The sequence below is a fragment of the Ammospiza nelsoni genome, chromosome 6 (assembly GCF_027579445.1).
Source record: "Ammospiza nelsoni isolate bAmmNel1 chromosome 6, bAmmNel1.pri, whole genome shotgun sequence".
Taxonomy (NCBI): Eukaryota; Metazoa; Chordata; class Aves; order Passeriformes; family Passerellidae; genus Ammospiza; species Ammospiza nelsoni.
Genome location: NC_080638.1, coordinates 25,492,080 through 25,515,596, shown reverse-complemented (window position 1 = coordinate 25,515,596; position 23,517 = coordinate 25,492,080). Strand labels below are relative to the sequence as shown.

Sequence of the window (23,517 nt, the reverse complement as noted above, 5' to 3'; positions counted from 1 at the left end):
ATAATAATAATAATAATAATAATAATAATAATAAATGCGTATGTAGCACTTGTCATTAATGACTAATACTTTTGAGTGACTTAATTTTTCAGTAACCAATGTACGTGCCGTGCTCCACTGCTATCTCTTGCCTTTTGTGGATGCACAGCATAGCAGCCTTTTGGGGCTGTGCATGAGGTGTATCCCATGTCTCTGCCTTCATGGTGCCACTGAACTGTAATGGGTTTACTTTTTTTGTTTTTAACTCTCTTCTGGAAAGCTCCCTCAGTTCCATCATTGTCCCACTCCTGCAAGAACAATACAAGAAGACTACAGAGGTTGTAAATAAGGGTAAGCATTGGAGACACTCTGGTAAGGACATTAGGGAGGCAAGAGCATCAGTTACAAGTCAAAGAGAACTGAATATATAGTGACTGTTTTGCTAGTCTACCTTTAAAAGTGATCTGTTGGGATTTTTTTACCCTCAGCTGGGGAAATAATTCAGTAGAGAATACAGAATCTTAAAAGTAATTTTCAGATAAATTATATTGAAGTGATTCTGCGGCTTGGGGGAGTCAGGAGAAGGTCCCAGATCCCAAATATTTTCATATGGATCTCTAGACTGTCACTGAAAATTTCACTGCACAGCCACCAACAGTGTAACAGCTCCATTTGATGCACAGCAGCTGACACCTGATGACATGAGGTACAGAGCGAACATTTAATCCAGAATACTTCCTGTGCTGACTTACAGCAGGATGTCATAAAAACGGAGAGCCTTGGAGTGAATTCCTGCATCACTGGAGTCAAAAGCAAACTCCCACTCATTTCACTGAGACCATGGTACCCCTACTGCTTGCAATGGTTGAAATTCCCTGTGTGGTTTGGTTTATCTGAGGGGGTGCCTGTTGTAACTGTGATAATAACAGCTATGATCTATCAGCACAGAGAACTGTGTCACTGGAGCAAGGCTCAGGAAGGCTGAGGATAGCAGTAGGAAGGCAGCTGTGAAACTCCAAACCTATAAATTGTACAATTTGAGAGCAAAAGTTTATCTTTATCTTAAAAGTTTGCTTTCAGAATTCGGCTTCCTATATCAACGTTCTGCTTGTAAGTAGGAACGATACAACTTATCTCTAACTGCATTTGCAGCTCAGCAGCCTGTGGGACTGTGCTGCTCTTACACGAATGTAGGAAGAGCCGCTAAACCATTGCAGGCGACTGCGGCTGACTTAATTCCTAACTCCTGCTCCAGGGCATGACATTGGTGTGATGTAATGAGATCGGGTGAAACCGTAGCGAGAAGCACCAACATCACTGCCTTCTTGGGAAATAGGATTCATTCTGAAGTCTGGAACGAGAATAAGTTCTGTGTCTCAGGAAAAATGGTAGGAGATGGAACTTAAAAGCACATCAGTACATTCTGGAAAGTGTCTGCATTGGAAACAACACAGGTCCAACCTAGCTTGGCTTGTATAAAGGTAAATCTTTATTCTCTTCTGACCTAGTTTCCTAAGCACACGCAGTTTCTGCAAATCTCTGCAAGAACAGTGAGTAACCTTCACCACTAACAGTGCTTAAGGAGCTCTGGTGGGTCACAATTTATCGTGAAGGTTGCAGTGAACCTGTGAGGAGGAAGCAAATTTGTTTAAAAGTCATTGTATCTTTCAAAAGCATTTCGAGGCTCAGTCCTCAGCCACATCTTCTTCTGCTTTAACAGCTTCCAGAAGTTCTGCTCAAACCCCGGTTTCACACTGTGCTTGTCTCTAGACATCTGCAGCCCAAAGAATTTATAATCCATTTAGGGAGATTAAAAAATAAAGAAAAAATAAATCTCAGCAAGCACGTTCCAGAAGTCGGGGTCTCGCACAGCACGCGTGTCCCCGCAGCCCGCGCCGGCGATGTGCACAAATAGCGCGCCGCGAGGAGCCGTTCCCAGCGCTTTGTTCGGCCGTGCCCGTGGGCAGCCCCGCTCCCGCTCCCGCCCCGCCGGCCCGGCCGGACACAGCGGCGCGCCCGGAAGCGCAGCACGGCGGCAGCGGCGGCGGGTGCCCGGCGGGGCGGCGGCGCTGGAGCCGAGGAGGCCGGGACCGACGTGGCCGGCCGGCGGAGGCGGAGCCGAGGGGCCGCCGGGCGGGGCAGGCCCGCGCCGAGCCGCGGCTGGATGGCAGCGGCGGCCCGGGGCACGGCGGCGGTGGCGCACGGTAACTGCGGCGGGCGGCCCGGGGGCGCAGCCGGGGGCGGGGGTGGCCGGGCCAGGCCGGCCGCTGCTGCGGTGCGAGGGGGGACGGCGGGGCCGGGTGCGGCAGCGCGGCTCAGCCTCGGCCGGCGGGACGGGGTGAGCGGGGACGGGCAGCGCCACACGCAGCGCAGCCGAGCCCGGCTCTGGAGGGGTCCGGCCCGGCCGAGCGAGGGACAACTTTGGGAAAGACGTGGCGGGGAGCGCCTGGCGGGGCCGCTGCTGCCGGCAGAGGTGCCCCGGCCCGGCGGGACCGTGGGCTGCGCGCCGCCCGCTCCGGGCCCGCGGCTGCCCCGGGCTCCCGGGGCCGCGTCCCGCCTCGCACCCGCCTTTGCCGCAGCTCGCCGGGGGAGCGGCGCCGGGCGGCTGCCGCTGCGGACGTGCCCGGGGCTGCGAGCGCCGTCCCCGCGGGACGCAGCCGAGAAAGTTTTGGAAGTCCCTCCTCTGGCAGCCGATGCCGCGGGAAGGTCTCGGCGCGGGGGCTGCCCCGCGGGACCGCGGAGCGGGAGGGCCGGGTCTGGCACAGGGACCCCGGGCCGCAGCCGGTGTGCCGCTCCAGAAAGGTGCGGGAGCAGCGCTCATTACTAATTCGGCCCGCGGCAAGCACGTCTCGGTTTGCATCGCTCAGCGTTCCTCTAATGGAAAACCCGCGCTGTGTGTCCCGTCCGCCGCGATGTGACAGACAGACGGTGACACGAGCGGGCCCGCCGCGTCAATCCCTGCGGTGAGAGCGGGGCCGGAGCCCGGCCCGGGCGAGGGCAGCGGGAGCGGGCCGGTCTGCCCGGCCTGTGCTTCGGGCTGCACGGAGAGCGGGCTGGGAGGAGACACGTCCCAGCTAGCCCAGAGGGAATGAAGGCCATTGCCTGGTCCTCAAACTTCCCTCTCATCCTAGGGATGAAAGGATGCAGAATGGGGAAGGAGTCGCAGTCTCCCGAACTCCGTTAGTGTTCAGTCGGTTTTAAATGCCTTCCTTGGCAGCTCGGAGGTTTGCCCCGGGTCTGTAATCTCTTCTGATCTGCGACCCATTGTTTGTAATCCTGTGCATCCCCAACTTTTAGCTGCGCACGCTGTCATTTGCAGAAATGTGAGTCTAGTCTGTGCAGAGTGGTTTTTTATGAGAGGGATGGGGCAAAAGGGAAGGGTCCCACCAGAGCAGTGCATTCCTTAGAGATGGGCAGTGATTCAGAGAGAAGGGAGTGCTCAGGGAGTACTGGAGACCTTTTGTGCTTCTGCCGAGGTCAGGGTTTCCAGGAGGAATTCAAAACTCTCCACGGGGCTAATGGAGGGAGGTGGCTCATGCAGAGTTTTTTTGGCTGAAAATTATGCTTCCTCCCTGGAAAAAAAACTTTTTTCCATTCCATGCTCTTTTGCAACTGTAATACCAGGCAACTGGCTTCCAGGGAAAACACTGGTAAGAAAAGCATTTTCTTTTAATTTTTTTCCTTTCAACAACATCTGTAGTGTTATTATGTGGCAGTGAGCAACTGCACTGAGAGAAGAAATTGTGTGGTCTGAGAAAGGAGAATGTTGAGGAAGAGAGTAATAGATAGAAGCATGGTCATCATGTCAGTGTTTCATTTTCTCTTTTCCAGTAGGTTTTTGCCTTGGCATTTTAATTTTGTCCATGTTTTCTCAGTCACTGCCTGCTTCAGAGAAGTTCAGTGAGCACTGGGAGGTAGGGGAGGCCCTGGGAGCCTCATGGATCTCCGGGCTTGGTGTGGAGTTTCCTCTGCCCCTGCTCAGGAGCATGTAAATGGCAAATTCTCATTCACTTGTTCTTTCTGGGCTGGGAAAAACCTAATGGTTATTCCAGTCCTGAGGCTGTTGCAGGATGAGCTGAGCAGACCTGAATGCTCAGACACGTGGTGCTCTGGAGGGTGCTGCCCGCGGTCATGGTCACCAGGCTGTGAATCAGGCACAGCTGGGAGCTGTGATCCCAGACAGAGAATTGTCAAACCTGATACATAAATGACCTGCTGGCTATTTTTCTCCCAGAGTTGCATGCTCTTAAGTACGTGATAAACCCTACTTGAGAAAACACATCTCTAAACCTGTTTGTGTCTCTGCCTTGTGACCATGGATGTCTCTGAGAGCCTGCTTTCTCTAGAAATTTCTCAAGACATTCTCTGACTGCGTTCCTGAAACAGATGTTGTTGTCTAAAATTAAGGGTAGATATAGACTTCCTCCACCCTTTGCAACTGTTTTGACAGGGTATTATTTTCCTCTAGAGCAGGTTTTTTTCCTATGACTACATCTTCACTGCTTATTTTCTTCCTCTTAAATAGGGGTAACCAGTTTGAATGTTTGAATTTAGAGACTTTGCTAATGTTCTAATGAGATGAAGAAGCAAGAAGCTTGTAGAGATAAAAAGTGCTGCTTTTTTTTTTATTTTTTTTAAGCAAGTGGTTATGATGTGTTAGGAATAAGGAAATGCTGGGAATATGCTCTAAACAGTTAGTTGGACGCAAAGAGCAGTTCAGGTGTGTCCTGAACAATACACTTAAGTTTCTCATAGATGTTTTATAAACATAAGGAATTTATTGCATGAGATATGGGGTTGTTCCTGAGGCATGATGTAGTGATGGTCTGGCTGCACAGGAATAAAGAAATGTGCTGCTTTTTCCTCACGTGAGTAACAGCAGAATAAAGACCTGTGGACCACAGAAGTTGAGCCAACACTGTAATGTGAGTTAGGGGAATCAGTTTTCTGCACTTTATACCCATTTGTTTTCCACCACCATCCCCTTTTTGAGGAACCTGATCCCTTCTGAGGCTGGAAGAACAACATGAAGCCAAGTATGCAAACCTTTTTCAGAGTCCTGGACATAACCTTTGTCCTGTGTGCTACTGCATCTCAGTCTCTGAGACCCTTTCAGGTGTCCCTTGAGGCTTTTGTGGGTTGTGAGTGTGGAGAATGAAATGCAATAAATCGACCTGTTGAATCAGTTGCAGTGTTTACTTTTCCAGATTGATTCTCAAAAGCTGTGAAATGTTACAGAAGAGATTTGTGCTGCTTCCCATCACTGCTGAGCTCTGTGTGTGTGTTGCTTCTTCATAGGCATGTACAGTTGTATTTATTCTGATTTATTTTTGGTGTATTCCTCACAAAGTTCTCAGTCATTTTATAGGTCTAATCCAATCATAAAAGATGAGGACATCCATCAGGCCCACTGCAGGGTTGGAAGGGGTGGAGGCCTGAAGGACTTCAAAGAATGGATCTAATCTTTGCAATGAAATGGTATCTGCATCAACTGTTTCTTTCTCTCAAAATCAAAATTAAAAAGCCAAACAAAAACAAACAAACAAAACCAAAACAAACCCCAAACAGAAAATAGTGCAGATAATAGTGGAAATTCTGCATCCTAGATAACCAGTTTCAGTATATCCCCAGTTTGGAACTATATATGTTTGTTTCTTCATCTTCAGGCTAATCTTGTTTACCATTTGAACTGATGTGGACGAATAGTTGAGTACTTTCCCCCTTTCTTGTGACTCTTAATGTATGCAGGCTGTTCTGTTCCTTTGGTGTTATCTTTTTAAGACTAAACACACCCAGGTCCTTTGGTTGTTTTTCCAGGTCATGCTCTCTCCACTCTAGTTTTTGTTACTTTCCACTGCAGTGTCTCAGATTTTTGCATGTGTTTTATGAGGAAGAATATGTGGGGCTGGATGTGGTCTGTTGGCTAAAGACTCACTCACCTATGTGACACCTACAGTGTGACTCCTACTATGTCCCAGGATAACTTTTACCCTTTTTGTAGCAACATAAGCCTGCTGGCTTGGAATTAATTTCTCAATCAGTGTGTGCTTTTTCTTTATGGCATGTTGCAGTTACTGTTCTGTCATTTGCATTCGATTTCACACCTGCCTCCCCAGCCCTTAGTGTACTGTTTTTTACTGATCCTTGCTGAAATTTGATAGTAGGTTGTAGGTAAGTGTGGGGTTCCTGCAGCCAGATCAAAACACTGCAATAAGATGCCCTAAAATCCTGAGCTGGTTTGAACTTGCTGTGTTGAGGGATTTTAGTTTTTTTTGTTGTAAGAGAAAAGTGATAGCTTTAGTGGTCCTTGTTCACCTAGCCAAGTCTGTGTCTTCACTGACTCCTCCTTGCATCCCTGCTCCTGATGGTCACTGTGCTTGGAGATTGGTGTGCTCCTTCAGAGAAGCCATGGGACCCTGTCCCTTAATTTCTTTTTGATTGCAGCTTGGCCTTCCTCCTGCAGTGTTTTTGTTCAGGGACTAAAAGTGGCAATGGGCCATGAGTTTAAAAAAGCAGTTTTTCCTGCTCAATTTGTTCTGATGCCGCTCACTGGTGGAGTCTGGTGTGAGCATGGAGAGGTGATGCTTCGGGAAGGAGGGGGGGACAAGGGGCAACACTGCCCTTTTCATCCACGGCCTTAGATTGGCTCCAGCATCCTGAATTTCATCTTGAGAGTTTCAGGTTCCTTTCTATCTGGCTGTTACTTAATGCTCTGATATCTTGATCAATTTCTTATCTTATAGGTAACTACCAACTGATCATTTAATTTGATCAAGAGTCCTTCAGAGGATTGAAGTTACTGGTGTGTAACTTCTCCCACCTTTTTTTTTGCTTTTGTAAAGGTAGGTGAGGCATGATGCTTCTTCAGCCTTCTTGTGGCCTTCCCATACTCCTGTAAATTTTCAAAGATGGTCACTGATGCTTCAGAGATTAGACTGGTTTCTTACATGCTTTTGGGTGAATGCTGTTTTTACCTCTCGAGCTGTTTTGTGAACATTAGTTAGGTCTGTCTTTTTCTAACCCACCCTTTCCTCCCATTTCCAAATTATTTTTGCTTGTCATGTTTCACTTTTTCTTCTGGAGATTGAAGGAACATTTGTACTTCCGCGTTTACATCATTTGCTTTCTTTCCCTCTTTGTCAATGACTGTAATTATCTTTATTTTTCTCTTCTAACATGCCCTCTTCTCCAGTTTTCGTTTGACTGCAGAGGTCTTACTAACAGCTGTGCTGATTTTGACTAAGAGACCATCTAATCCAGTATTCTTCTACAAAAGGATAAAATCAGGACAAGTAGATATGGTATTTTTCAAGAACACTTCCATTCTCCCACTCCTGTCATATCAGGGAATTTCTGAGTCTAATGTGATCTGTTTAACCCTTAACCATAAATAGATTTGTCTTTCTAGTACTTGTTCTGTCTTTAGATGAGTGCATGTAAAATTTTTCATCATTTTTGGAGAAGCACTATCTCACAACTTACCTACTGGTGAAGGGTCATATTTGTTTATTTTGAAGCTGACCCTCACTGGCTCAATATGGATGGATGCACTTGTGTCTGATGAGATGGTGAATAATCTATCCTGTTCCCCATCTTTTCACCACTCATGAGTTTACAGACCTCTGTTATGTTGCCTGTCTTGCATCCTAATTTGTTACAGGGGTGCTGTTCCATGCCAAAGAGAAGACTTACCTGGTAGCGCCTCTGGTCAATACCTTTTGCTGAAGCCTTGGGATACTGAAGGGCAGGAACAAGGGTACCTGGAGTCCTTGTCCAGCCCATCTGAAGGGAAATAGTGAAAGCCTGATGCTTTCCCCAGATGTCTCAGTTTCATGCCCCATTGTCAAACAGCCTTTCTGCCCTTTAGTGCTGTGTTGAAATCAAGAAGAGTTTCAGGTGTTCCTTATGGGTATTCATATCTGTGCTAAGACACTGAAGGGAGGGTGTGGTGTGGCCAAGGCTTTTCGTCTGGGATGGTGGAACAGAGGGTTGAACATGTTTTCACGTCTTCTTTCCCCTTATCTTTTCAGAGATTGGCCAGCCCGGCTGAGACCACTCAGCAATGACAAAACAAAAACTCCTGTTTGATGGGACGCTCTCCTTGTTGCTGATCGCGGCCTGTGAAGCTCAGCAGCTCCCGAGGAGTCATGTTGCTGCCAGTTCTGGTTCTGTGTGTGACAAGGAGACAGACTCTTGGGGACACCTGTTGAGCAGCGAGCGGCTGGATGCTTGGATCTGTTCCCTCATCGGTTCCTTCATGGTGGGGCTGAGTGGGGTCTTCCCCTTGCTGGTGATCCCCCTTGAGACGGGAGCTGCGCTGCGCTCCGAAGGTGAATCTGCCAGCTGCGTTGGCCTTTCTGAAGCCAAATGTCCTGGGATGTGACAGCAGCAAGTGGTGAACAGGACCTTGTCACAGAAATGTTGTTCTCTAAAATAAAAAGACTGGGTTTGGTGCTTTAATGAATTTAATGAACCTGTGAATTTGAAAGGGAGTCCTTTGACAAATGTAAGCCCTGGATTGAGCTTGTACAAAGAGTACTGTTTTCCACCCTGCTTGATTCAGGACCCACACGCTACTGTCCCAACCAAGTGCTGCCAGGGCTTTTTCTTGCACTCCATTTGGTTTGTGCTCTCTCTTTCTAAAGCTTGCTTTGCAGATGCTTCCAGTTTGGGTTTCTTCATGCAAAATCTCAGCTGGAGATGTCTTGGTTCCTAGCTGAGTAGTGATCAGGTTTTTTCTTCTTGTTTCTTTTTTTAGCTGGGTCACAGCGTTTGAAGCAGTTGTTGAGTTTTGCAATTGGTGGACTGCTGGGAAATGTGTTTCTCCACCTGCTTCCTGAAGCCTGGGCCTACACATGCAGTGCAACAACAGGTATGAGAGCCTTATGTACCTGGAAGCAGCTTGTGCTGTGCCTATTTTGAGTCTGTTCTGCCTTGAAAGCCCAAGACCAGCCAGTCTGGGTCAGCCCAAAAACTGGTCTAGGCTGGTATCCTTTTTCAAGTAATATATAAAAGCAAATGCCTAAGGAATGATATGAGAATAAAAACCCACACGTGTAATACTTCATTTTTGTATTCAGCAATCCTCCAAAGACTTTGAAATTAGAGGCTTCCTCAGTTTGCCATGGTTTCTTTATGTTCAGTACCTTAGAATGGTTTTCTTGTTTATTGAGTTTTCCTATCATGTCTTGGACTCCTGTAAATCTCTGTTGATTTTCCTTTGTTCCTTCTGTAAGGAAAGAGAATGCTTCTTTAAGCTGATGGGAGGTTATGGTTGTGTATGTGGTGTGGTACATGAACATGTTCACCATCTTAGTTGGGGATTGGGTGCACCTTTTTTACAAATCTGTCCCTATGACAGTGTTACTCCTAGAACCTCTTTCTTGGCACTAACTGGGGCCCGTCCCTCTATTGGATGCTTTGATTTATGGGAGCTTATATGTTGCAGTCTTTGCTCCATGACAAATCATGGAACATTGTCTACAGTGCCACCATTAAGATTGGAGGATGAGGCAGGGGAGGAAGAAGTAAATGGAGGTCTCAGAAAGTTGTGTTTGCCAGCAAACTAAACACTGAGTTGGTATAGAACTTTTGGGATCAGTGTAGCTCCCTCATCCCTCAAATAGCCAGGGTTGCTGAAACCTATAATGTTTGTATGCTGAAACCTATAGTGTTTGCTGTCTGCTTCAGCAAATTGATATCATAGAAGGCAAGTGCTGCTGCATCCCACCTGTTGAGAAACCAAGAAGTCATTTTCCTGCTGAAAATGTGAGAGAGGGAAGATGATGCCCTGGGTTTCCCAGACTTTCTTGCACCTATGTCCTGGGGTTTCAAATCTGCCAGGTCTTTAGTGCTCTTCTTCATCACAGCAGTAGCAAAACCTCCCGTACTTTTTTTCACCCTTTCTACAGTAGTTCCCAAATTACTCTGTCCTCCTGCTCAAGCTTGTTTGCTTCTGCCAGACTGTCCTGAAGTGTAAAGGTTTCCTTGACCCATGCAAGTCCTGGTACAGAGTCGTTCTGTTCTTCCATTGCAATGCAGTTTCCAATTCTGGCAGTGAGACTGAATGAATTGTTATCTCACAAGCTTGGCTGTAATTGAAAAGAAAGTTTGTAGCTTTGGGCTTAATAACTTGCTGAGGTGTGGCAGAAAGGGGAAGGTGAGTTTCTAACTCCACTAATGGCAGAATTCATGTCAGGGCTTGCTTCTCAGTAGGTACAGCTGCTGGATTTTTGTTGATGTAATATTCACTTGCCTCTGGAGCTCAGGGAAATTCCAGTGTTGTCAGGAAATATTCTGGGTTGAGCTGATGTGGAAAAAGGGATGGTAGCTCTCACTCTGAGGGTCTTGAGATGATGAGATCTGTTAGATCAAGAATGGGCAAGTTAAACTAATCTGTTTTGAGATGTGTTTACTCCTCCTACCTCACAGGGAGTTTTTCCACTGTCTTTTTTTTTTTTTTTTCCTTGGAAATGTGTGAAAAGCTATGTATTTAATAGAGACATGAAGATTTCTCTTTTGTCCTGCAGGAGAAGGGCAGAGCTTTCAGCAGCAGAAGCTTCTGGGTCTCTGGGTGATCATTGGTTTCCTGACCTTCCTGGTGCTAGAGAAGATCTTCCTAGAGAAAGAGGAGGAGTATCCTGGTGTGGTAAGTTAGCAGCCTAAGGCAGGGGAGTACTCTTATATTTGAAGCTCTGTACTAAATACCTCATCTGCCCTATCTGGCAGTGTCAGGAATTATCCTGTAGCTGTGAGTACCTTGTCATTGCCCTTTGGGAGATTTTTGCCACTTCTTTGCCACTGGTCCATAGGAGTAGATTTCATCTTCAGGCTTTTGTTTTGTGGTTTTAACTGAGATTTCTCACTTCTGGTTTGGTTTTGTTCTTTATGTGGTAAGTGTAAAAGAGAGCTCCTGTTCTGTGGGGGCTGGGAGCTGTAGCACTCTGCAAACCAGACTTTTGCTCAAGTAAGCTTTGAGGGGTGACAGTTTGCTGATACATGTTCCATGGACCCATCGTGACTCATTCTCTTTCTGGATCCTCAGTCAGGACAAAGGCCAGCCTTCTTGAAGATGTTTCTTCTTGGTTATGTCCTGGACCAGGTGTTTGGGTGACTTTTTGTGGTAGAAGGAATTTGTGACTGGCCAGGTAATCCTAAGTTCAAAGGAGTCACCCAGCTGCAAAGGGGAGATGTAGATGAGGTAGCAGAGGATAATTCCAGGACAGAGGAGAATACCTAGTCTTCAGAGATCTGCACAACTCCTAGTTGCAGCTCCTTTAGACTGTTCAGTCCTTGCTGTGCCATGACTTTTGAGAGGTGAACCTGTAGGTCAGGCACTACATAAGAGCAATTAGGTGTAAACTTTGACTCAATGTGAGACTTCAATGCCCGAAAGGAACTTCATCTTCTCATTTAGAGAGAGGCTGAAATCCTAGATAAATATTTTGTTGTTTGGAAGGTGATGATCCCAGCTATAGAATAATTCTGTAGGCTTAGTTGTTCTGATGCACTGGGGAGAGCAAGACTCTTTTCCCCATCTCCTGCCCAGGTGGAGTTGTATTTCTCTGGGCAGCAGCTACTATCAGGAGGCACAGGCTCAGTCCCTTATCTTTCTAGTGGAACTTGGCTCATGCCAAGGGACTGTGACTCCAATTCCTCCCCTTTCTATTTCTCTTGAGGATTGAGAGGTGTTAGCTCTTGTTATCTTTCAGGGCAGATGTCACAATGGTCTCTGAATCTGTCTCAGTTCTGGCAATTGTTATTAAACTGGGGTGTCAAACCTGCTGAGTCACATTGTAAGGACAAAAGGATTAAGGGTGAAGGCTGGTTTTCTGATCCTGATTCATGCTCATTTATCACTGAAAAAAAAATCAGTGACAAGTTTGTTTCCCCTAATTTAGGACTGTGATTCCAAAGCACCATCTGGAAAGATTCCCAATGGAAGTGGCTGCCCCCTGCCCAAGGGGTCCTGTCAGTCCCAAAGAGCACGAGCTCAGTGTAATGGCTCTTCTCTCCAGTCTGGTCCAAAAAACAACAGAATCAAGGTAAGAGGCACACAAACTCACCTTCACTTCTTAGTCAGGAATTGTCTGTGGAAAGAATGTGCTTGAGTGGGGAACTCGGCATTTGAGTTGTGCTTAATTTTACTCTGTCAAGGTGTGTCCTGGTCACAGCAGGGAAGAAATAGCAGACTTGGAGAAAATCTGCACTGCAGCTTATGTGGAAGAGGAAAAATCAATATTATAAAGGCACAAGTATGATGATGTGCATTTGGGCTGAATTCTGTTACCAAAATACAGAATTTCATGTTTTATTACTCTATATTTTACAGTTAATATGTCTTTATTTGCTTAATTTTTTGCACCATGATTTCTCTGTTCTCCACTGCCTGGATTGTACCGATTCTGAGTTGCACTCTTCCTTTTAAGGCACCTTTTGGAAGTGTTTTGACACCTTTAGGAAGTGTCTTGAAGCTAACCAGTGTAGAATTTAAAAGTTCCATTTCTCAGATTATCAGTTTACCTGCTTCAAAAAGGACTTCTTGTCCACTTCTGTCTCCAAACCTGTATTTCCCATTGCTTCCTTTGCACTGGATCTCATCTGACCTCACAGTGAGCCTATTCAAGGAGCTAAACAGGCAAAGAATTTGCTTGTCTACACCCACACACCCACCTCCCACCCCCTGGTCTATTTCTCTCCTAACTTAACTTCTTGAATCAGCTTGGCATGCAGACAGGCAGCCTGTAGTGCTGGGATAAGGGAGATCAGCAGGCTCATAGCACTGGAGGTGGAGGAAGAGTCCTGCACCACGGGGAAGTGGATAACCTCTACATTGGCTTTGCTTCCTGTTCCATGTTACTATCTTTGTACTGTGGAAAACCCTTTTTTGGGTGAGCATTACAAGAGAGAGAGTAAACAACCACTTTGGTGAAGGAGGACCTGCAATTTGAGTTTGAAAGCTCATAAAAATGTGCAAGATTGTATGAGAGTAACTATGGACAGAAAGTGTGCTTCATGAACTAGTTCAAAGCTGGATATGTGGTCAGGCAGAGGCTCTTCAGTCTTTCTATTTTAAATTTGTTTTGCTATAACTTTATAGCTCTTCCTACAGAACATGAAAGTTATGCTGAGGTCACTGAGTATTTTTGACATCTGTCACATTCATGTAATTTGTACATAACACTGTAAGGTGCCACGTGGTTGTTTCTAGAGTGGTAGTAGTGAAGACACCAGTATTACTGGGTTATGAAACATTGTGCCCTAATTTTGGAAGGGTTTATATAAGGAACTATAGACTACTGATTTCAAGTAGAAATGAAACACAGATAGATGATACAATTGCTCAGGGCACATGGTCCTAATATAAAAAATAATAATGTAATTAATGCTAATTGATATGATTTATGTAAGATAAATGCATTCTTATCAACCAGACATTTTTCCTGCCTCTTATTCAGGCATAAAGTTGTTTAATAAAGGTCATGACAAATGTATATAAAACACAACTTTCTCCCCCATTCTAATCAACTTTGCTAATACTAGCTGTATTAAAAATCTGTTATTCGATGTTATCAAAAGGAGCTGGTTTAATGCAGCCCCCCTCAAATCTGTTTGGGTTATTATGTTTCCAAGTTATTATTTATAAAAATAGTATATCTTCACATTTGCAGGTACTGTGTTACATAAATGGCACATTGTGACTGCATGAAGTCAGTGATAGCAGCTAAACTGAGTAACTTCATCAGAAAAAAGTGCTGAATTTTTAACAGGTTTTGATACATGCAATTATAAGGAATAGATTAAGAAGGAGACCTCAGATCCTATTTACAAGATAGAGATCGTTTCTAGTTAGTCAATGCATTGGAAAAACACATGAGGATTACAGTAGGAAATTTTCTGAACACATTCTTCCCTCATGGTGCTACAGCCAGAAGGATGGGTGAGTAGGAAATAGTATGTAAGAGGAGAGGTGAGAGTTCCTCTTTCTGTATATCAGTAGTGAAACAGCTATCTGGCTTTTTCCAGTAGTGCTGTTCCAAGTATGCAAAATACTACTAATAGTTTGTAAAGGAGCCCAGAAAGAGATGAAATAATATTTTAAGTTTGCAATACATGATAAGTGGCTTTCTTTAGTTTAGCTCTGTAGTCATGGCAGATCAAGGGTGGCTTAGAGTACACAAATACCCAGAGAGGAATGACTAAATTTGAATAGTTACAGCTGTAGCAATCAGTAGTAGTCTAGAACTTAGAGACAACTCTCTAACTGAGGGTAGCTTGCCAGTGGCCCAACTTGCCTTAGAGACAGCAGATTTTTTTGTGACTTGTGAGCTGCAAGCTGTGGTTTAAGCTACTCTCTACAGAGTACATGATAGGTTAACAAACAATTTTGTGCACAAATTAGGTTCTTTCAGTTGTGTTATATGGAAGGTTTAGGCAACCTTCTAGCTTTAAAATCCTGACACATCTGTTCAATTTTGCAGATGGTTGTTGATATGCATGAGTTAGAAACTTAAGACTTAATGGGTGTAGTTTTAACTTTTTACCTTCTGATCTTTTAATCTGAATATTTTAATAGTCTTCCTGGTAGGGTGGAAATTATCAAACCTACCAAGATACTCCTGCGTTGTTAGCCTGTTTCCTTAGGCAACAACATAAGCAGTCATTCCATCTGTCTGTCCATCTGTTCTGCCCTTCATTTTCAATAACTTTTGAACCTATAATTAATTCTCCTTGTGTTCAGGAGAGGTCGGAATCTTGAGGGTGATCAGATTTCTGCAAGTTCCATAAAAATCAGTGACAGTAGAGGGGGAAGGCAAGGGGATGCCCTGTTGAAAGCTGCAGCTGGGGACAGGGGTGCCACACCATGTGTGCTGGGCAGGGTACCTGCAGGGAAGTGGTGGTGCTGAGAGTGAGCAGAGCAGCTACTCTGAAAGAAGGAGTGAAATTCATAGCATGACAAAATTTCGATTCTTCCGTTCACTCAGAAACCCCTGTTTCTTCAGCAAACAAAAAGGGAAAGATACTATTGAAATGAACAAAGTCACCCTTCAGGACTTGATTATTAGTAAGTTGTAGTGAGTTGACTATTGTCCACATATATATATTAGAACTTCTGCTTTTTAGCTGCTGCTAGAATTTGTCCTAGCTTGAAAATGGCAGATGGGAGGTTTCCTTTGCATGCAGACATAGATCAGTTCTGTCCCTCATTGCAGCCTTATTCCCTCAACAGGTAAAAACATTGTGTACACTACTTTTGCCTTGCTTATTCTTTCTTTCTTTCTCCCTGTGATACATGGGGTCCTCGTTGATTTGTGAAAGTATGTTTTATTACACAGTGACATTAATTCTGAAGCATGAATATAAACACTTCATCTGGCTGTGCTCTTTATGAGCAACGAGAACATCCTATTAGGGATTCGCAGAATGCAAATGTCAGAGGCTCATAACTGTCAAATCAACGCAATTTATTTCTGAGCACTCCAAAGCTTTGCTTCTTTCAGTGACAGCTTTTGCCCAAGCCACTGACAACAAAAAGTCGTAATGCTTTAATCATGAAGCCTATTTTTTCCTCTATACAGTGATATGGGAAAGCATTTTTGTGTAAAACTTCTGTGAATAATTATTATTATCCTGTGGGGAAAATGCCATCATGTAAAAAAACATGAAAAGGAGAATTTTAGTCAAATTTGGCTGTCTAGGAATGAGAGCATGAAGAATGAGAAGTAAAACTGTTCCATTTTTGTGTCTGCCTGCATGCATTTGTTTGGGTTTCCTTTCTTATAAAAGCATGCAGGGATCTTTTTTGCATTCATTGTGGAGATGTTACTTAGCTTATTACTTAAAAGTGGGGTAGGATTTGCTTAATTCTTATTTTTTGCACTTAATCATGAGTGCACTTAAAAAAATTTAGAGGCTACAACGGTGCCCCAAGATGGTGCAGTAAAAATGCCCTGTAGAGAGGTGGTGCTTTGGAGAGAGAGATTTGACAGAAGGCTCCTGAGTTGTGGCATACAAATGACAGCAAGATGCCCCAAGCAGAGCTGGTAGAAACAGGGAAGAGCACAAGACCAAAAGGAGCTAATGAAGTCCATCAGCACTTGTGGTTGTCTGGCTGAACTTTGGCATCTGATGCTGTGGTGAAGTAAGAGTTCCACAGTTTCCAGACAGTGTCTCCACTCCCTGGATACTGCCCTGTGTCTGGAGTTCTTGCAGTCCAGAGATGGCCTGATACATGGGCTAACTCCTGGTTTGATAATAATTTAAACTGAAGTCCCATATAGTGAAGTGCAGTATCTCAGGACCAACATGCAGTAGGTTTTGTTAAATATGATGGAAAAAACCCCAAAAACCTGTGAACTAAAGAGCTGGGGCGGTACCCTTGTAAATTACTTTAGGTCAAATACTCAGATTTTGTCAGGAGATGACCCTAGTTAGAATGATAGGGAATTTTAACTTGGAGATGGACTTGTGAGGATGACAGCTGCTTTATGCTTATAATTTTAAGAAATGTGTTTATATGTAAATGCTGATACATGCTATCCAGGCTTCTAGTAGGTGGTTTTTTGGTGACTGTCATCACTATCTTCTCTTTTGATTCTTTGTTAAGGGAAAGCAAACCCACAAGCACGAACTTTTTTGGTACAATGTTGGAAGATTTATTTAGTTATAGAAAGCAATTCCAGCAGCATTTGTTCTGTTGCATTGTTCTTGCCAGCTTTTGAAGAGGAGATATTTAACAGTTGGATATTAAAGTACATGACTTGAAAACAAGATCAAGTCATATTTGAAGCCAGTCACCTGTGTAAATTAGTCAGTGTTACCTAAAATTGGTTCAACTTAGAATTAAATATATTCTTGTATTTTGGCTTTCTTCTTTTTCCTTTCTTTTTCTGTTTGTAGAGCTCTTCATCATTTGCTTACAGTAATTATTCTAATCTCAGACACTACTTGCCTGCCCTAAAAGTTATTTTACTCTAAAACCAAAAATTACATTTAGTTTTTACTGAATCACTGACATAGTTCAAGATTTTCAGCAGAAGCATTGTGCTCTGTCCTTCCCATCTGATTGTGACTGCATCACCCATGTCTAAGCTGGTGTTTTGGCTTCTTACATCTCTCCCTTTATCAAGGGCTCTTCCTTCTCTTTGCAGATTAGTGGATACCTCAATCTGCTGGCCAACACCATTGATAACTTCACACATGGCCTGGCAGTAGCAGCCAGCTTCCTGGTTAGCAGAAAGGTAAGGTTTCTGTGCCCAGCTGTATATTGAAATGGAGAGGTCTTGTCTCAAGTATGATACAACACGCAAAACAGCCAAAAATGCAAGGAGTTCCTTCCTATTTGCTAGAATTTTCTGAGAAGAAGCAGGCTACAGTAAAGCCCAACCCTGTCCTGATCCTGTGATGCAGAGCTTCTTTGAACTGGGGACACATTAATCATTTGTACTGGCATTAGGGGATGGATTAGCTCATGTACCCTCATCGACTCAAAAGACAGTCCAGAAATAACATGATGAGGATGGTCACCTCAGAAACTGGGACATAGACAAGGCAGAGATGTGTATTGCATTTTTGCTTTTGTCTTCAATACTGATGGACTATGGTGGTCCATTTCCCTGAGCTGGACCACCATGACTGTGAGAATGATAAACTCCCAGTCAGCCCTGCACTGATGGGGTATCTGCTGCTCCAGCTCTAAGTGTATGGGACCTGATGAGATTCATCCAAGAATACTGGAATTGTTTCCTAATCTATTTCTCTCTGCTGCAGGTTGGGTTCCTAACCACAATGGCCATTCTCCTGCATGAAATCCCACACGAGGTGAGAGGGCTTTGTATCCTGCCATGTGAGGGGGATTACATTGTGCTTCATCTACTAAGAGGAGCTCTGGGTCTGGTTAACATCTTGTCTTCTTGAAGGCTGCTCCCTCTTGGGAGACTGACAACATTGAAAACCAGGAACAGTCTTAAAGCACTGGCCTTGTTGTGAATGACCTTTGTAACTGGGAATTTGGTATTCAAGTTCATTAACTGTCAGCTCTTGGTTTTCTTAGGTTGGAGACTTCGCAATCCTACTTCGGGCTGGCTTTGACCGCTGGAGTGCAGCCAAGATGCAGCTTTCCACAGCTCTGGGGGGAATTCTAGGAGCCTGCTTTGCAATATGTGCTCAGTCACCAAAAGGAGCAGGTAAGGTTCCCTGGGACCTCTGTAGAAATGGGAGAGGAGGCAGTGCTTTTCATCCTTCTGTATCTTCTTTCCCTTCTGTGTTGTGTCCCATGGCTCTGTCTCAGTAATAACTGAAGCTTTCTGTATTTGTGCAGGAGAAACAGTAGCCTGGATCCTCCCTTTCACTTCTGGAGGATTTCTGTACATTGCCTTGGTAAATGTTGTGCCTGATCTCCTGGAGGAAAAGAATCCTTGGTAAGTGCTCCCTCCTGTTCTTCTGCAGCAATTCATGCTGCCAGGGGGCAGGGATATAACCCTTCCCTGTGCCTCTTCTGGAAGTGTGTGAATGCCAGCCTCCCAAATCCTATGGACAAGGCTGTAATCAAAATAGACTGCTTGCTATCTATTGCATTTGTGGCACTAAAAAGACCCTCTGTAAAAGAGAGCTTTCACCTGGGTGAGTCCCAGAGATTGTGCCGGCACAGCGTGCAGCAGGGCCAGCTAGAGCAAATTCCTGGGAAACATGTCCACTATGGACACCACTGCCCAGTCTGTTTTCAGATTCCAGTACATACTGGTGTAGGGACTGTCTGAACCAGGGCCCCACAGAGGCGTATATGTCTGATAACCACATGTGAATCTATCCTTCCATGCTTCTCTGTCTGACCCTATCCATTAATTCACACCTCTGCAACCTCCTTTTGGCAGCAGTTTGCAGAGTTTGACTCTACTGTTAAGTGATGCTTCTTATTATTTGGTTTTTACACTCTTGTGTATTGATTATTTTATTTGGTTTCAATGTGTTGCTGTGTGAGTAGAAAAATAATAGTTTGCTTCTCTTTATCACTCAGCATTTCATAGTCTGTCATTGTATTCCACCTCAGACATCTCTCTTCTGCACTGGTCTCTATATTCCAATGTGTTTGGGTATTCCTCGTGTATTATTTTAGTTTCTTGCAGTCTAATTAAGGCTGTAGCAGGTCCAATCCAGCTGTTCCACAGTAAAGGCCCTCTCAGATCTGCTGCCAGATCTGCTCCTGAATGTTCCCTCCTATTTTAATTGTAATTAGACAAGTAACTTTAGTAGTTTAAATAAGATGCCTTGGTTCACCTAGTTAGTTATGACTGAAACAGTGCTCAAAAAACCAGCTCCACAGTTCTCTCTGAGGCGGTAGGAACTTGGTGGAGAAATGTTAATTTGGGTTGGTAACCTCTTGTGTTGGCAGAGGTTGTTGGCAGAATATGCATAAGTGGGAGGTACACAGTCACTTCAATCCAACATAAACCCAAGACAGTGCTAAAAGAATGGCCAAATTTGTTGGCTTTTTTTTTATTTCTGTAACTGTAGTTGTTAGCTGGATGAGGTCCCTAAAGTGTCTGTGCACATGCTGTATAAGTGCTGGTTTCCTCATGAGTGAAAGGCCATGAATCTGAATGGCTGCATGACTGAATCAGCTTGAATTGATTTGGAAGCCTGAAGTTGGGCCTTGCAGCTGAGTGGAGCAAGTCCATGCCAGTTTATAGACAACTCCTTTGCTGGGGGTACTGGGAAGGTCTTCTCATCTGTGTTAGTGACTTCATACAGCTGCTGTGTTCTCCACGTGGTAAATTGGAAAAGGCAAACAACAAATCATTGGAGAGCTTTGTGCAGCTGCCTATGGGGATTGGTTTATGGCTCCTTCTAATTTTGCTGTTTCTTTCCCAGGAATTCCCTGCAACAAATTCTGCTCCTGTGTACGGGCATTACAGTCATGGTGCTACTCGCGCTCACAACCGAGTGACCTCTGCGCAGACCTCATGATGCCTCCCAGAGCCACCACAGTGACTCTGAGCTTTACAAAGCAATAAGGAACACTAATATTACTTCCCACGTGTGTGCGCGCAGATCTGGCTGCTAGTATGAGAAGCGGGTGACAGAGAGGTCTGGCTGTGCAAGACTTCATTCCCTGGCTCTCCTATCCCTGTTCTGCTAAAATCCACACATGAGGGCTTCTGTTCTTTTTTTTGTTTGGTTGGTTTTTATGGAGCAAAAGATACACTGGGCAGAAACTAACTGAATGACTGCTCCACTATGAGTGAATGATGTTTCATTTGGTCCATTCTGATGGAACTGCACCTCCCAAGCTCTTGCGTGAAAACAGCAGAGGTGATTCCTGTAGCTAATGAAGATAAAGGATTTTTCTTACCACTTTAAGGGCTGGAGGCAGAACAGGCATGACAAAGCTATAGCCAGAACTCCCTACCCATGAGAAGCTGATGGTGCTATGAGATAGAGGGGAAGAGACCCTTTCCAACTTGATCTCCAGCTGTTCATTGACACCACTTGTTCCTAAAGGTAGTATTGGCCTCAGCAGTCCAGCTCTTTTGGTCTATTTTGTTTACATTGAAATTGAGCCAAAAGCTTGAGGCACTTTAGGGTAGGTCACTACAATTAAATGACTCAGTTTGGAGATTACTTGCCTCAGCCCTAACCACTCCAGAAGCCAGCACAGCCCAACTGTTTATCAGATAAATGATCAGTAAATGTTTCTTCAATTGCCAGCTACCAGCTCGCTCATGTCTGAAGGGAAAGCCATGTAGCTGCTGTGACTGAGCTCCCTCTCCTCATAACCATTAGCTGAACATGCTTCTGAGCCTGCTCATGAGACCTGATTCATGCACCATCTGCCCCACACCGTCTTTCAGAGCTTTCTTGAGGTGTAGCATGTTAGACCTGCCCAGCAGGCTGCAGTCCCCCTAGACTGTCATGGCAGAGGTGCTTGAACACTACAGCCTGGTCAGCAGCTGATAACTCCTGGTTAGCTTTTCCTCTGTTCAGTGTAGACTATTTGGGAGCATGCTGTAGATGGCAGCCTATTTCTGGGGTTTTTACCTCACAGTGGAGTTCATCTGTTGAGGACGAATGAATAAGAAATAATACTGACAGCTTTTAGATGGGAAGGTTGAAACTGCTGGTGAAAATATTTTTAAGTAAGGTGAGAAAGGGATTTGAAAGGGTGACAATAAGTATGCTTTAAGAGGAGTTTTCTGTTATGTGATGCCTGGGATAAAATCTTTGGCAATTTGAGACCCATAAAAATTAATAAAATTTCTAGTACTTTCCTCCATCCCAGCTCATAGGGCTGACCAGGCCATAATTCCACAGGGATGTTTTAATGCCACAGAGATGTGCCCAATTACTAGATCTTGTGTAGAACTCAGCTTTGCTTAAATTTGTTTTAAAACAGGTCTAATTGAACTAAAAGAGTTACTGAACACAAAACAGGTGCCACAGTGTGATTTACACCAACTTGGCTCAGTCTTATAACAGCTTTTGTGAAGCAGTACAGCTCTCCAGTCTGCCCAGGGCCTTACCAAGAGAACTCGTGCCTTGAGAGGGCAGTTAAGGTCAGAGCAGCAAGGCAGGTATGCTGCCCACAGCAGAGGCACCACTTCCTAAGAGATTCCTGAACTGTTGACACAGTTCTTTTTTATGACAGCTCCTGTCCTACTTTTCAGTGAGTGCTGGAGAGCTCATGCTTGCAGTTCTGTCTGCCCAGGAACTGCTGTCTGAAATTTTTTCAGCTTTCCTTTCCCTGAACTTACATTAGTAACCAGTTTCACTGCAGCAAGGAGGGAGGCTTAGTGCAATTGTTTATTCCTCTTTACAAAGTTGCCTTCCTGTGCCAGCTACTCCATCATTCAATTGTCATGAGGTCTGAAGGTAGCATCCATTTCCTGCTTTCCTGGAAGGATGATTAATCCAGTTATCCTGCAGGGACTGGAGGAGTCTTCTAACCCTCTGGTTCTACTTTTAGGGGTTCCTTCTGCCCAGGGACTGCAGCTAAGCAGACCCTGTAACAGGGCTCTGGAGGAAGCAGGCTTGCACAGAAAGTTATGCCTGCTGTTCCTCAAGATGCCTTTCCCAAAATAAGGCTGGCATTTAAGTTGAGGCATTGCCAGGTGAGTGCCCATGAGTTGGCGTTATTGCATCAGCACTGAGCCTTGCCAAGACTGAAAACCACAGTCAGGATTTTATACTCAGCGTTCAGGAATGTGAAGTGGATGACACTGAACAAAGAATTTCTGAGCTGTTTTTCTTGGCTGCTATCACAGGCATGGATAGTCTGTGGTTCTTGGGAAGATACCCTGGTAGGAGGTAGCATGGGGTTGTGGGAGGGAGGGAGGGGTTCAGTAGATTTCTACTGCATCAGCCCTGGGGCTGAGGATTGAGAGCCTTGGGAGGAAATGGAGCATCACTCCACCACATTTGTCACTTTTGGAAATGCAGAGAGAATTGTATTTTCTAGCTCTATTTTTTCAGCTGCTCTTATGCATTTTCTCCCTTCATCTGTATTGGTCTGCTCTGCTTGGAGACAATAGAGATGAAATAAATGGTTTTCCATGTTGGTTTGTGTTGTTGGATTTATTTTGTTTTGTTGGTTTAGTTTTTTGTGTTTTTTTTTTTTTTTTTTTAAGTTCCTACTTTCCTTTGATTTAAAAATTCAATTTAAATTTCATTTGAATTACACAGACATATCTCTGGGTTAGTCTAGAGCAGTTTGGACTCTGGGTTAATGTCAGACTTTCCCCAGACTTACACAGCTGAAAGAAAAAGTTCTATTCCAGTTTCTTCTCTCTGCTGCCATGGAACTGTTGTCCAGGAGCAGTGTGGTAGAATCATAATTCTTGAGTGCTGCTCTGAGTTCCCTGAAAAGCATAATCAAATATTTTCAGGGAAAGCTTGCATGGTAACTTTACTGTTCAGAGAGTTTTGTAATCATACTTGACTGTAATCAGTTATTTTTGAAAATCAAAGAACCTCAAGGCCTGTCTGGTTTCAGTTAACAATAAGCTGGATACCTGCCATGTCAGGTATCATGAAAGGTTTTGTGGCTATGTCAGGTGCCATCATGAAAGGTTTTGTGTTCCAATTGCCCTGAAAGGACTAAGAGGAAATTCTGTACCCTTCAAAAACATGGGTTCAGAAAATGTCTTATCCCACCCTTCATTTGGAAGATTTTCAGCTATAAATGGTGCATTTATATCTCTTCTTACCCAAAGTCTTCTTTAAAAGGAAGGAAAACCACAACCCAAGAGCTGGAAGAAGATGAAAGTAGGTAGGTGATCAAGGGCATAATGTCACAGTCTGTGGATTTTGCCAGTGATCTATATTTTGGAATCTCTGTCCCTGGATTTACTACACTGCTCTTGGGCTGTGCTGGAATTCCTGCCCTTAGGACTGTGCTATGAGCCTTTCTCCCTCATCCCTTTTTCCTTCTCAAAAGTAATCAAAATTATCATGAATTAATCAGCTATCTGTTTCACAGGCTCTGGGAATGATGGCTCTGACACAATTGCAGTAGCACAGAAAGGAGAAACAATTAGAGTTTAT

At 44.4% G+C, this 23,517-nt stretch overlaps 1 protein-coding gene across 4 annotated transcripts; it reads left to right on the top strand.

Annotated features, from left to right (window-relative positions):
- Nucleotides 1-1,368: 1,368 nt before the first annotated feature.
- Nucleotides 1,369-22,533, top strand: SLC39A13 (solute carrier family 39 member 13). 4 transcript variants are annotated; one of them, XM_059474704.1, is made up of 11 exons: nucleotides 2,117-2,183; nucleotides 6,723-6,821; nucleotides 8,010-8,309; nucleotides 8,738-8,851; nucleotides 10,509-10,627; nucleotides 11,880-12,023; nucleotides 17,130-17,219; nucleotides 17,749-17,799; nucleotides 18,032-18,164; nucleotides 18,299-18,398; nucleotides 19,849-22,533. In XM_059474704.1, exons 3-11 carry the CDS (start codon nucleotides 8,042-8,044, stop codon nucleotides 19,922-19,924), a joined length of 1,095 nt encoding a protein of 364 aa, XP_059330687.1. In that variant the 5' UTR covers nucleotides 2,117-2,183; nucleotides 6,723-6,821; nucleotides 8,010-8,041; the 3' UTR covers nucleotides 19,925-22,533. The 4 variants fall into 4 exon arrangements, with proteins under 4 accessions (XP_059330691.1, XP_059330688.1, XP_059330687.1 ...); XM_059474706.1 differs by lacking the exon at nucleotides 2,117-2,183 and adding an exon at nucleotides 4,885-5,457; XM_059474708.1 differs by lacking the exons at nucleotides 2,117-2,183; nucleotides 6,723-6,821 and adding an exon at nucleotides 1,369-1,460.
- Nucleotides 22,534-23,517: the final 984 nt, after the last annotated feature.

Bases quoted from the DNA above. Each gene is read 5' to 3' on its own strand.
- SLC39A13 (XM_059474708.1), top strand. From the start codon at position 8,042: ATGACAAAACAAAAACTCCTGTTTGATGGGACGCTCTCCTTGTTGCTG. The intron at 17,800-18,031 runs GTGAGAGGGCTT...TGGTTTTCTTAG, and splicing joins TGCATGAAATCCCACACGAG to GTTGGAGACTTCGCAATCCT. The intron at 18,165-18,298 runs GTAAGGTTCCCT...GTATTTGTGCAG, and splicing joins TCAGTCACCAAAAGGAGCAG to GAGAAACAGTAGCCTGGATC.